The sequence below is a fragment of the Opisthocomus hoazin genome, chromosome 1 (genome assembly GCF_030867145.1).
Source record: "Opisthocomus hoazin isolate bOpiHoa1 chromosome 1, bOpiHoa1.hap1, whole genome shotgun sequence".
In the NCBI taxonomy this organism is placed as follows: Eukaryota; Metazoa; Chordata; class Aves; order Opisthocomiformes; family Opisthocomidae; genus Opisthocomus; species Opisthocomus hoazin.
Window position 1 is genome coordinate 63,569,398 of NC_134414.1, and position 13,390 is coordinate 63,582,787.

Genomic DNA, 13,390 nt, shown 5'->3' on the forward strand with positions numbered 1-13,390 from the left:
CCAAGTGACATGGCATTTACTCAAGGGCCAACATTCCTTGTCTTCCATTGGGATCTCCAGCATGCCCGGCCTTGCTGCTTGGACACGGGCTTCTTAGTGCTCGTGAGCATGTGGGTGGGAGAATCTAGCTGGGTGCAATCTATGAGACAGTCAACGTGAGTGACTGAGATCAGTTTTGTTTAAAATAAATATCGCCTTCCCTTTCCTTCTGGTCTTGAGTTGAATTTTGTCACATTAATTTCCTACTGCACAGAGTCAATGAACTACAAAATAGCCTCTACATTTATAGTCTCTGTGAAGAAGGAGGATAGCTGTTTGACCAGACCTATTTTCCGTATAAGCCTATTTTAGTTCTTTGTTGTTTGAATCTCATAATAGACCCCCCAGTATGGTGCTTCGCACCAGTACCATGGCAACAAGCATATCATCATCCCACACACTTTCTCTGAATATGGGGACACCATGAACATTATTCCAAAATTTCTGTGCTCTGAGATCCCTTTTGAAGGAACATTAGCAGGCCAGTGACTTTTGGTCAACTCTTACTACACGTGGTTTCAGTTTTCAGGCCTATAGATACTCAAGAACTGATAGAAATAAACTTCCCGTTGAATTATAAAGGAGCTATGAAACATCATTCTCTTCACGCAAAACCAAGGTTTTGTCACTGTTTCTAAAGATAGAACATAACCACTTTGAGCGTATCTCCACATTTTACAATTTGACCTTTGACCACCTGCTTAGTTATGAGGCTATATTGCAGCTAACAAGCATTTCAGCAAAATGCCTTAATATCTTAGTCTGTGTAAGGTAGATTTTTCCAATCAACATCTTAAATTCCTCAGAAATTTTCTGTACTTTCTATTTCCTCTTCTTTCCACTTAAATATTTGATTTTTTAAGTGTCAGTATTTCACCACTATCCTCAGTTTGTCTAACAGCAAAAACATTTCCTTTCTTGCTGTCTTTTTTTGGTCAACTTTTTTTTAAAGCTTCTCATTTTTACCAATTTATTTAATTAACAAACTGAGCCGATGTCGTTGTTTAACCCCAGCCAGCAACTAAGCACCACGCAGCCACTCGCTCACGTACACCCCCAGCCCTCACCCCTCCATGGGATGGAGAGGAGAATGGGAAAAAGTAAAAACAATTATATGCACAAAACAAGGGATGCACAAATGCAGTTGCTTACCACCTGATGAACAACACCCAGGCCCTCCCCAGGCAGCGATGGCTGCCCCCAACCAACTCCCCCAGCTTACATACTGAGCATGACATGATACGGTATGGAATATGCCTGTCCCAGCTGTGTCCCCTCCCACCTCCCCATGCACCTGGGCAGCCCAGGCCAGCGTCAGAAGCTGAAAAATCTTTGACAGCCTAGCAACAACTGAAAACATCAGTATGTTATTGACATTATTTTCATCCCAAATCCAAAACACAGTGCTACACCAGCTACCAGGAAGAAAATTAACTCTAACCCCAGGATGAGTTGTTTTTGAATAAAATGTAAATTTAATTTCAGAGTTATCTCTGCCAGTTGGTAACAAATAACGTCAAGTTTTGATTGCTGATTCCTAGACATGCACCAAAATCCAATATGGTAATTATTTAATTATAATAATCTATAATCCAAACCAGCTGTGTAGTGTTAGATACAATGCTTTTCTACAATCATATTGTAATAAGCATATTTTACTATTGGCTGCGACTCATCTTCCCCCGCAGATGTGCAGGGCAAGTTAATCATCCAGTTCTGAGCTTTAACAACACAGCTCTTTGCCAACACATTGCTGCCTCGTGCTTTGCCAGCCGGTGCATTCCTTCATTTCTATTTCTGTCCCTATGGTTCAGAGTTATTGGTATCTCCAAAACAGATAACAATCAATTTTAGTGTAGAGTGTCACCTCCCCTATTTTATCTGTCTCAAGTAAACAAGTGATAAGAAAAAAAAATCCCAGTCACATAATTACTCTAGGCACATTTAAATAAATTGTTTCAAGGCTTTATTATGTATTTTTACAGTCTACTAAGCACACTGCAATGAGAAAATATTCAGCTGTTTCAAATTACGGATGCAGAAGAAGGATCCATCACTGGTGATGATGAGAGAGAAAAGTTCTAAGCAATCTGAAAGAAAAACCCCATCCTCAACAGGCTGCTGCTGAACAGACATTTTCTTTCCTGTTACAGGCCTTTTAAAAGTCTAAGTAGTTGCGTTGACAAAGCTTCCATTTCATTAGACCAATTATAAAAGCTGTTTGTCCTCTTACACGCCTTGTTATTGATTACTATGGTTAAGGTGGCTACGAAAGCTTCACTAAATGAAATATTGCTCTGGACTCGTCTCTCCCCAAGCAATGTTCAGAGTTCTCCAAGTTATGGAGTGAGCAATGGATTGAATAGTTTTGCTTAACTGAGTGTGTGTTTTGGTCTGTGATTTTTTTTTTGTTTGTTTTGTGGTTTTTGTTTTTTTTTTTAACTGTTATCTGTACATCCTTGGGAACTTCTTATCTCTTCTATTTACCTTATCTCTTCCATTTACAGTTCACATCAGAAGTTTCAGCTCTCGTGGTAGCTGTGCTATAATGTTGACTAGTGCAAAACGATCCAGCCAATTTCTGCTCAGATTTCTTCCAGGCTTCAGATTCCATTTGTTCGAACTCTAAACGCCAGCTTGGACTTACTTCTTGAGTGGCTACCAGCATTTTCTTGTATATAGTCCAAAAACTGTTCTAGACTGGTAGACGTCTCCTTTTCCTCACACACTTAAAAAAATCTGATGTCTCACTTTCATTAACTTGAAACTTATGTCCGTGTAAAGCTGGTTAAACCTTATACCAATTCTTAAAATATTAAATGGAAACGAAACTAACTCAAAAGAATATTTATTTTTGGACATGAGCCTGTATTAAAGATCTCAGCTGCAGTTCTGTCAATTTTGCTCATAATTTTTGTGTCCCCCATCTTAATTTGTCAAGTCAAACATTCACATTTTAGGCAGTCTGATATCACAGAGACAAATGTAAAAAGCACTAGCTACAAAACCCACCATCCTCAGAAGCTACACTTGCTGCTCAGGTATCCAGCATCAATGAATCTTACAGAACAGAGAGAGATAAAGTTTTTTTTTTAAAAAAGGGAATTTATACCAAACATGTATTAGCTGAATTCATGCAATATTGTATTAAACTGGATGCAGCAAACCTGCAGTCTGTGGCTGCATTAGCCAGTATTTGGGGGAAGAAATAACAGACATGTCAACCCAAGACAGAAGGGAAGATTCTCCACCCAGATGTTGGCTTTAAAAGGTGTGGTAGCCCTTCAGCCACAACTGTATGGCATTGAAAGCCATCCAGGTCCTCAAGCTTGATCAAAGCAGCAGCTGAATAAGCCCACGCATACAAAAAGAAAGATGATTTAAGGATTCACAGCGAAAGATAATTTACTTAAATCCCTTTGACCTCCTCCTTTCTGTCTTTCCAGCTAGCTAATTTTTTATAGCATAATCCAAGCAGCAAAACAGAACCATGGAGCTAGCAAAGCTCTTGGTGCTTTTTCATCATTCACAACATGTATCAGTTAAACAAGGTGTAGCACTCCCCAAGGTACTTCACTAAGATCAGTTACACCTTGTTCCTGCAGAAAAAACACAATTAAACCTTTTGCACAGAGACAAGAAATAATAAAAGTCCTCCTTAAGCAGAAAATGCCAGCAAAAACTCTAATATCTACTACAGTTAACTTGAAAGGGAAATACTGCCTAATCACTAGATATAATTGAAAGTAAATGTGTCAAGACCAAAAGATATTTAGAGTCTAAATGGCTTTACTTTAACTCATTATACATTCAATATAATACTTCAGAAAGGAAAAAGCCACCACCAAAATATTTGAAAGGTGTTAAAATGGTCACTTCTCCAAATGCCAGACAGACAATTGAAGTTAGTCATTATCTACCCAATGTTTGTTCTTTCTGCCCTTTGTCCAAGAAGCCCCAGGACCCCTAGTCTGAGCACAGTTAAATACAAAGTTTTTCAGTTCACGAAAAACACAGAACTCTAGTTCCAAACTTCACCAGATAGCCTTCAAGACAGGTAGTGACCTACGTGTCTTGTATTTACCGAAAATAAGTCTTCTCACAAAGAAAACAGATAAAAGAAACTGGATATTAGAAAAAAAGCATTCCTGATTCTCTAGACTAGGTGTTTTCATCAAGCGCCAGGTTCGTCTAAATACACTGTTTTATTTGAAATCATTCCATTTAATTAAATACTATTTTAAAAATATTTATAACATTATGGTTAGGTGTAACATTATTTTTACCATGTCCAGCCTAAGAGCTAACCGCAAAGACCCCAAAGACCACATTACAAGTTGCTATTGTATATGTAACTGCAGCAACAGTAAAATAGGGCACGCTCAGCATCTTGAAAAAAGATTTTTGTCGCACGATTTTTTGGTATCAGAGAGGCCCAGTTTCCTGATTTGTCCACACACTCCCTCATCTCTAGTTGCCTTAAGGCCACCTTGCCTCCCCATTCCTGTGACTCTACCTCCTCTCATCTGTGGTACATGTAGTTTTCTTTCCACATTATGCTACCTACCCACAGTATGCTACGGAATATACTTTCATCTGGGGAAGGAAGCCATGTTATCACTTATTCTGAGTTAAACCAATGCTAATTTATTGGCCCTACTGATTGGCCAGCTGGAGAGCAAGTCCTCTGCACATTGCAGAGCTTTCATAAGCAATGCTATCAATTTAAATCTAGCACCTCTGGTAGCCAATTTTTTCATCAAGCATGTAGAAACTCTTCAGTCAAATTTGGCAAAGCTCAAGACTGGTCAACAGCTTCAGAAGTTAGCAGGGAGAGGACCAAATTGTTGGACGAATAGAGTGAATTGCATAAGCAGAATTTTCTTAACGAATCGGGCTAAAAAGGAAGAAGTAAAAATATCCCCATATTTCATGGGTAGGTGAAAAACCTATATCATCATAATCACCTGAAAAAATTAAACAAACCATCATAGTATCTGCTGGTGAAGTAGGCAAGAAAGTCGTTCTCCCCAAATCTGCTGAAACTATGCCCATATTAAACACCTTGCCTGTGCAAACATTTAATGCATGTTGAATTTTTTTAAACTTTAAGAACCAATGCATTATGATCACCCAGAGAAGCCTAACTATTTTTAATATGAAATAATGGAGAAATGGATTAAAATACTTTGATACATAAGAAAGAAAATATACAATTATTATACATTTCACTATGTTTCATAGGCCAACTTTCAGCAAGTAAGCAAAACAGTTACTGGTATACTTAGATGTATATAAATATACACAGATACATATTCAGTTATGAATACATACTACATTTATAAGTTGGTTAGCAGATACAACTCAGTCAAATTGAGGTCTCAGTGCAAAAAGTGGTGTACAACTGCAGGAAACTGTCAGTGCTCCTCCCAGGGCAGAGGGGAAGTTGGAAAAAGTGGGGAAATTGCAAGAAGCCACCACGATGTACACAATTTCTATTAATATATTGACACCAAAATCTTCCTGAATGGCAAAACAACTGTACAGGATATTTTGTCCTAATAATGAAATACCTTTTGAGATTAATTACACTGATAGATAACAAAGTATTTCTACACCCATTTCCACAAACAAAAAAGTGAAAGCATATAGGGTAGAGACGGAAAAAGGGGACTATCTCTTATCACAGCATTATGAGTTCACTGTCTACAAGTCTTTACCTGGTTTTGTTTTTTAAGGAAAAGAATTTTAAACAAATAGGAATTTTGTCTCAGAAACGCAATTGGAAAAAGCAGAGTTATCCAGCATTTTACTGCCAGGATGAGCTGTTTTGGAAAAATCTTTGCTGAATAGTGCCAACATATGAGTTTCATGCTGCACTACAGAAAATGACAGTTAACCTTATGTCATAAAGGAAAATATGATTTCTACTATCATATGATGAAAAGTTTGAAGACTTCCTAATATTAACTGTACTGGTGAGTAACAACCCTTAGTTACTGTAACATGATACTTGAGTCAAATATGATGGATCCAAAACTAATGTCTTAACTAATAACCTAAATTCCCTTTATTGACAAGGAATATGAAATAAACCCTAGAAGCGTCTGCATCTCATCTCATACTTAAGCTGTAAAAATTCAGGTTTTTCTCATCAAGTTTTCATCTTTCCCCAGCCTCAGGGACAAAACTAAAATAAAAACCAGCGCACACAGTGAGAAAAGTAACTACCTTTTTCTTTTTAATATAGATGTAGTACAGAATGTTTAATTACAGCAGGACAGTGCTTCCAGTTAAATAAAATTAAAAACCTTTATTTTCCCCAATATAAAATTACTAAATTAATGTCTTAAAAGAATAATAATATGGAAAAAGCTTTAAATTATACCACCATTTACCACAGAACCATGATTACCAATTACATACTCCATTACTTTGGCAAAAAAGTTTTTTCTTTTAATAACTGCATATAAACCTAACATAGCAAAGACTGTATACATCTTTATATTGCACTTATTTATATACAGAAATAAATGAACTGTAAAGTCTGCATATACTTGGAATGAGCAAATTTTCACAATAAACTGAAAGCAGAAGGATAAGAGCTGGTATGAATATTAAAAAATGCTTAGAAATGTAATACATTTATGTACAGACTGTATGGACTGTATTAACAAACAATATGTACATAACAATTTACTATTATTGATATTTTAGTATAACTCAGTGTTCATTAATACAGACCTTTGGTTGTATGTAGTTGTTTAATAAGCTCTAAGCTCACATACCTCCAAAATGCAACAAGGTATAAAATAAAGCACAACAATTTGCCAAATGGTACAAAAACTACTATTGTCAGTCCCATTAAACCCAAAAAACTAGTGTCTCTGTCTAGCCCCAAAATAGTTCTTGCACTTGGAATCAATCTCTATGTGCCATACACAAAAAGAACACCTGAATGTTACATATCTGCAAAATTACATCCCACAACACTTTTTTGTAATGTGCAATTAATTTTAATAATACTTTCTAATGAAAAAGAGAAATTAACTTCAACTTTATAATTTTCCAACACGCACTTCTGCAATGACATTGTGAATACTTTCAAACGTTACCAGCAAGATTAAAAAATATATGTGCGCCTCCCTTACTCTAAAAGACTATTACCAGTAACTGCTATTTGCTAAGTGTGCTCAGACATTCATATGAATTATGCAGCTTGCACGTGCCCAACATTTAGCTTCAAAATCATCCTGAGTTTGCACACAACGAAGCAAATCCACATACTTTAAAAAGAACGAACATACTTCCCTTTACAAAACAATCATGCAACTGAAGAAGAACTGGGCATCCCATGAACTGTTGTGCTTGTCGGAGTTCCACTTATGGCGTTAAAAATGTGTAGCGAATTAGGCATAACGCTGGCCTTTTCTTCAACCGGAGTAATCTTAAAATGGAAAACATGTAGTTACCAAAATGCTACAAAATGACATAAGCATTTATAAAACAGCTAACCAATTTCATAACGTGCTGTTTATCGACTCAACTTTCCAGTACTTTCTCAATTGCACATAACTTCTTTTTGAGGATGGTTACTCTTTTCTGCCATCCTCTACTAAATTTAGGAGGGCAGTAGTCATTTCTCCAACATCAGTTTCTCTAATTTAGGTATTACACTGTCCTCTGTAAAGGAAGCTTGGATAGCTTCTCTCATTCTCGTTAGCTTTTAAAAGGAGTTTCACAATGACAACAGTCTTGCTTTCTGACCTTCTTTGTTTTCTATTTTTTAACTTAGAGGTATGATTTGAGCACGTCTTCTCAAAAGCTATTGAAGCACCACAAAGACTTCATTCTTAACAGCTATAAATTTACTGGAATGATATAAAGATTAGATTAATGAAGAGCAGAAGTAAAGAAAACTAATTACCATCCCATCTGATCATATTGGCAAGCAGCAGAGGAGAAAAAAGAAAAATCTGTTAAGAATCTTTTCTATATTTTTCATAACAAAACTTCTGCAGTTGTTTTAAAACCCACATTATCATAAAACAGCTAATAGCTTGTTCAATGACATTGGAACAAACATTGTGAGAAGCACTTTTTCCAAATACAGCAATAGGCAGGCACATAAAGGCAACATTTTTAAAGGCTTCAGTGAAGAGTCTGATGATTCTAAGCCTTCAAGGGAGGGATCAATCTAATTACAAAAAAAAAAAGCAAACAACCCAACAACATAGCATATTTGTGGTAGGCTAATAGTACACATTACTGCAGTCAATGCTGTGCTTACCTATAAGATAGTGTGAACAGAATATTAATCAGTTGTTTGCCACATCTTTTCTTTTTTTACTTTTAGACAATGTGATTTACTCCTGAAGTTTCAGGGATTACATGCTTTTGCTTACTGTCAGTCTTTGGAAACTCACACACTTGAGCATTTTTTAAACATACGTATCTTGCATTGAGTTCAAAGTATTTTTCTTGTGTACAAACTGTCATTATACCCTTTTACTTTTTCCTGCACCAGGGGAATATTAATCTTTCACAGAATCACAGAATGTTAGGTGTTGGAAGGGACTTCTGTGGGTCATCTAGTCCAACCCCCCTGCCGAAGCAGGGTCACCTACAGCAGGCTGCACAGGACCATGTCCAGGTGGGTCTTGAATATCTCCAGAGAAGGAGAATCTACAACCTCCCTGGGCAGCCTGTTTCAGTGCTCCGTCACCCTCAGAGGGAAGAAGTTCTTCCTCATGTTCAGACGGAACTTCCTGTGCTTCAGTTTGTGCCCGTTGCCCCTTGTCCTGTCGCTGGGCACCACTGAAAAGAGTCTGGCCCCATCCTCCTGACACCCACCCTTGAGATATTTATAAGCATTTATTAGGTCCCCTCTCAGCCTTTTCTTCTTCAGGCTAAACAAGCCCAGCTCCCTCAGCCTTTCCTCTTAGGAGAGATGCTCCATTCCCCTCACCATCCTCATAGCCCTCCGCCAGACTCTCTCCAGTAGCTCCTCATCTTTCTTGAACTGGGGAGCCCAGAACTGGACACAGTACTCCAGATGGGGCCTCCCTACGGCTGAGTAGAGGGGGAGAAGAACCTCCCTCGACCTGCTGGCCACACTCCTCTTGATGCACCCCAGGATGCCATTGGCCTTCTTGGCAACCAGGGCACACTGCTTGCTCGTGGTCAACTTGTCATCCACCAGGACACCCAGGTCCCTCTCCGCAGAGCTGCTCTGCAGCAGGTCCACCCCAAGCCTGTACTAGTGCATGGGGTTGTTCATTTATTATCATTAAATTATTTGACCAAAACATTTCCTCTCTTTTCCAAAGGGGTCTTCTGTCTAATTCTCCCATATACCTTGGTCATCTTAAACAGCTGTTCAGTCAGTTATCCTCCTTTCTAAAACCCTTCACTGCTTTCTGCTTTTCAGTAAGTCACATTGAAATATGGTCAAACTGTCCCACTTTTTGTCAGCTAAGCAATCTGTTTTCTGGTTCCAGGGATCTTTCAAAACTGTTTTCCTCTGTATGCGCATCTGAAAGACACTGGTTTTTGTTAAAAAAAAAAAAAAAAAAAATAAGACCCCAATACATGGATTCTAACAAAACGGTATCACTCCCTCCAAACCATGTTTCAAAATATTCTCTATCAGTAGTGGTTAAAAAAGAAGTTAGTTTCGTGTAAGCTTTTCCCTGTGGTATTATAACAAAAGAATAAGAGAATGAAAATAAAGCCTATGCTTTTGGTGTATTCTTGTGCTTGACCATAATTATATCATAGCATGGAGCTACTCGTAGTACAGGATCTGAGAAAACCACATCAGGAAAGAATGGAGAGCAAGAAAGTGCGTGAAGTGAACTTTAGACACTTGACACATTTCTGAACAGAAAAAAATTGCCATAAAAGTTTTGGATATCATCTAAGCAAGGGTAGAATAAAGACAAATCTTTCTTTAATAAGCCTATGGATAAGTGTTATACCAGCAACGTGACTAGCTTTTTGAGCAAGTATTTCTTGGATAATAACAGAGTAATTTAGAGATGTCAAAAAATAGTAGATGGGTAAAGTCACTGTATGACTAAAGGATGCGATGCTGAAAAAAAGCTGGAAGATTAGGAGAGTGTTTAAATGTCTGCAACTGAATGCCTCAGGTAGGTTTCAAGTTTGATTTTTCCTGTACAATTTGATTTCTGAGTAAAGCCTATAGTTTTTGTATGGCCAACAGAAACTCAGAGTTTGCTTTTTATCAACTGGTTATCCAGACTCAAATACACTGGTTCCTAGACTAGGAAAAGTTGCTATTATGGTCACGCATCTAAGGAAGTCTCCTAGACACGTGTGTTTCTAAGGTAAAATATTATCAGAAAACACAGGTATTTCTTGTGGGTCAAAAACACAAGTCTTCAGGGTTAAGACCTATGAGCCACTCTACGGCTCTGGCAAAAGATTATACAAATAACAGTGGATGAAAGAAAAGGAACCTGAAGTGATGAATATGATGAATAGAAACGTCAAGAAGGCAGGGATCAAGCATGAATCTTGATCCCTTCCTGTCCTCCTGGAAATAATATTCTTGCCTCTGAAGTCAGGAGACATTTCTACTACAGATCCCTGATGCCAGGTCCTACATCGCACTCCACGAGAGTTCTGATTTTCCTTTTCCCGTTATCTCCAGCTTGTCTGTAGTGGATTCCCCTCCAGAAAACGTGTTGGAATACCTCTTGAAAGATGTTTAACTCTTTGTTGCAAAAGTAAATGCTTGTACCTCCAAAATACAACATCTAAATCGAATCTGCGCAGCTTGCAGATCAAATCCCCCTACAGTTACCAGGAAGTACAGGCTAAAATGAGCTTTTTGGGTCACTGAAGAGAAACCCCTGTAACTACACGTAGGAAGTATAAATGCCATAACTATTCATGTCATTAAATTTGTTTATCTTTACTGTAGTCTTCCTCTCCTACAAAAAACAGGCTGATGCCAACCAGGTTTACTTTCTTAATGAGGAAGACTTAACTCTGAAGGTCAAGAAAGCATCTGCAGAAAATTTACAAACAGAGAAAAAGTTATGAAGTTCCACAATTCCATGACATGCTTATACTCCCACAGAAAAAAAAGAAAACAATCCTTCTGTGCAAAGCATTACATACACTTTTCCTAGTGGGTTCACATTACAGCTACATTCTGAATGCTGGTATGTAAAATTTATTTCAGCACGTACTTGTTCATGCATTATTTCAGAAAGCTCTTTTGCCATTTCTCTGTAGTTGGCCTTCATTTCTTCTTGATATTCCAACTGATCTTCCTTTATAAGTCGTTCGTTAACACCCAGAGCATGCCCACAAGCTTCAACAAATTGTCTGATTTAGGTACAAGAATAAAAAAAAGATGTCAAATCAGGAATACAAAATCCAAAGTATTAATTCAAAATACCAGCTTAAAGTATGTTTTCAATGCAGTTTGAACACTATAAAAGTTAGAAAAAAAAATTTGTACAATATCAGTCTTGAAAAAATATTTTATTTTTTTCCCCTTCCAAAAAACATACCTAAAAACTTCCTTTAGTAGCTTTACTTTATTGTCTGGATATCTTTTGGTGTTTGTGTCATCTAAGAAAGCTCTTGCGTATGCTAATGGACCAGCATTAACCTAAAAAGAACAAGAATTACAAAATAAAGTCGGTTCTCTGACACATTGTCTTAGCAGTAACAGGTACTATATGTGTCTGTCTGATTTGTTTTTCTAAGAAGAACACACTGATTTCAAAACAGCTGGACTTCCGAACTAAGAAAACTGCTGGAGCTGGAACATCAGGAGAGGTCTCTACAGCGCTCTGTATGAACCTGCCCTGGCACAAAGAAACCACTTCAATGACGAGCCAAAGTAACTGCTGATATTGCCAATTTGTCATGTCTGTTTATGAAATTAGGGTGGGAAAACGCAGAAAATGAGCTACATCTACTACTGTTTAGTCTGACTCATCCCTATTATTCTTTCATATTAACAGTGAGAGCTGCTCACTTCTTATCCCAAATGCTAGCTTGAAAACTTCCTGATTCTGTAATCTTGGCTTGTTGGGGTTTTTTTTTCTTCTTTTCTCTTCAACATCACAACAGTTCATTTCAGTTGACTGTGTTTACTGTTCCTTTTATTTGAATCAGTTAAAAATAATAGATCAGCACTTTTGTCATTGCATTCTTAAGACCCTTACCATATTGATTTGTACATGCTACAGCTGCTTTACCCTATTTTGGTGAATCTGATGGCTTCTTTATACATTTAGTTCTTGCCTGCCTTAGGCAAAAAGAAACGTTGCACAGTGAGATTTTCTACTATTACCTTCCTCCTATATATTTTGGCACTCCCTCTGCATCTCCATAGGGATCTTACCAAAATACAAAAGCAATCATGATCATATTGAACCTACTGTGAGCAGACCTACATCTAGGCAAAATACACTCGTTCCTCCTCATATGGAAGTCAGCTTTACACCAAAACCTGGTGGGGCTCAGACCACCATAGATTCCAGAAATGAATCTTAACCCTTCCATGTAACTGTCCGTAATCAGTGTTTATATGAAATACTTTTATTGCTTTCCCTATTCTGGAAATAGCTGCAAACAGTGAGCACATTTCTAATTTAGGGCACTCTTGAATATACAGATTATACATATAGATTATATAATTTTTCAGGGACAGAAGCAAGTGAAATAGCTGAATGGCAAAGTATATGGTCTTACCTGAACACTGACACTTCCTTGTAGCTTCAGCTGCAATTTGATCATATCTACATCAGCTGAAGAGCAAAGCTGCCTAAGTTCTGCAACTTTTTTACTCATTTCATCAATGGCTACTTCAATTGGGTTTAAATCAGTATGGTGCTGGTACATTACTGGAATGCGCTTTTTCACATATGGGAAACAATGTATAGCTATGGATGGAAACAAGTTTAATATAGTTAGAAAAAGGGTTTAATAAGGTGTGTTTTGATAGAATTTTATGCTAAAATCTTATTTTGATGAATTTGCCCAATTTAATATAATTAGAAATACTACCAAATGTACAAGGAAACAAAATATTGAAAATGTAAATATGCATAGCTTTAAATGTACTGCACCAAAGAAATATCATTGTCATTAATGCTATCAATAATAACCAAGAAATAAACCATTGGAACGTAATTCATATGACATCTATAAAAAGAATTGCTTATCATCGACATATCTCAAAGAGGAGCAAAATCAAAAAAAGCAAAGCTGTGTTTTCTATTTCCTCACAAGTATTAGCTATGGACAGCTCACATCATGAACTCATTTATTTAACTTGTTTTTACCACTATATTAAGACAATGAT

General features: G+C 37.2%; 1 protein-coding gene across 13 annotated transcripts in view; it reads right to left on the reverse strand.

The window, feature by feature from the left end:
* Positions 1-6,253: 6,253 nt before the first annotated feature.
* The window catches only part of DOCK9 (dedicator of cytokinesis 9), a 142,694-nt gene continuing 135,557 nt past the window's right edge, over positions 6,254-13,390 (reverse strand). For all 13 annotated transcript variants that reach the window (XM_075424162.1, XM_075424170.1, XM_075424146.1 and 10 more), the window contains 4 exons: positions 12,778-12,968; positions 11,586-11,686; positions 11,259-11,397; positions 6,254-7,486 (listed from right to left, as the gene is read on the reverse strand). In XM_075424162.1, coding sequence (XP_075280277.1) covers positions 7,364-7,486; positions 11,259-11,397; positions 11,586-11,686; positions 12,778-12,968 — 554 coding nt within the window. In that variant the 3' untranslated portion in view covers positions 6,254-7,363. The remainder of the gene's footprint in view (positions 7,487-11,258; positions 11,398-11,585; positions 11,687-12,777; positions 12,969-13,390) is intronic.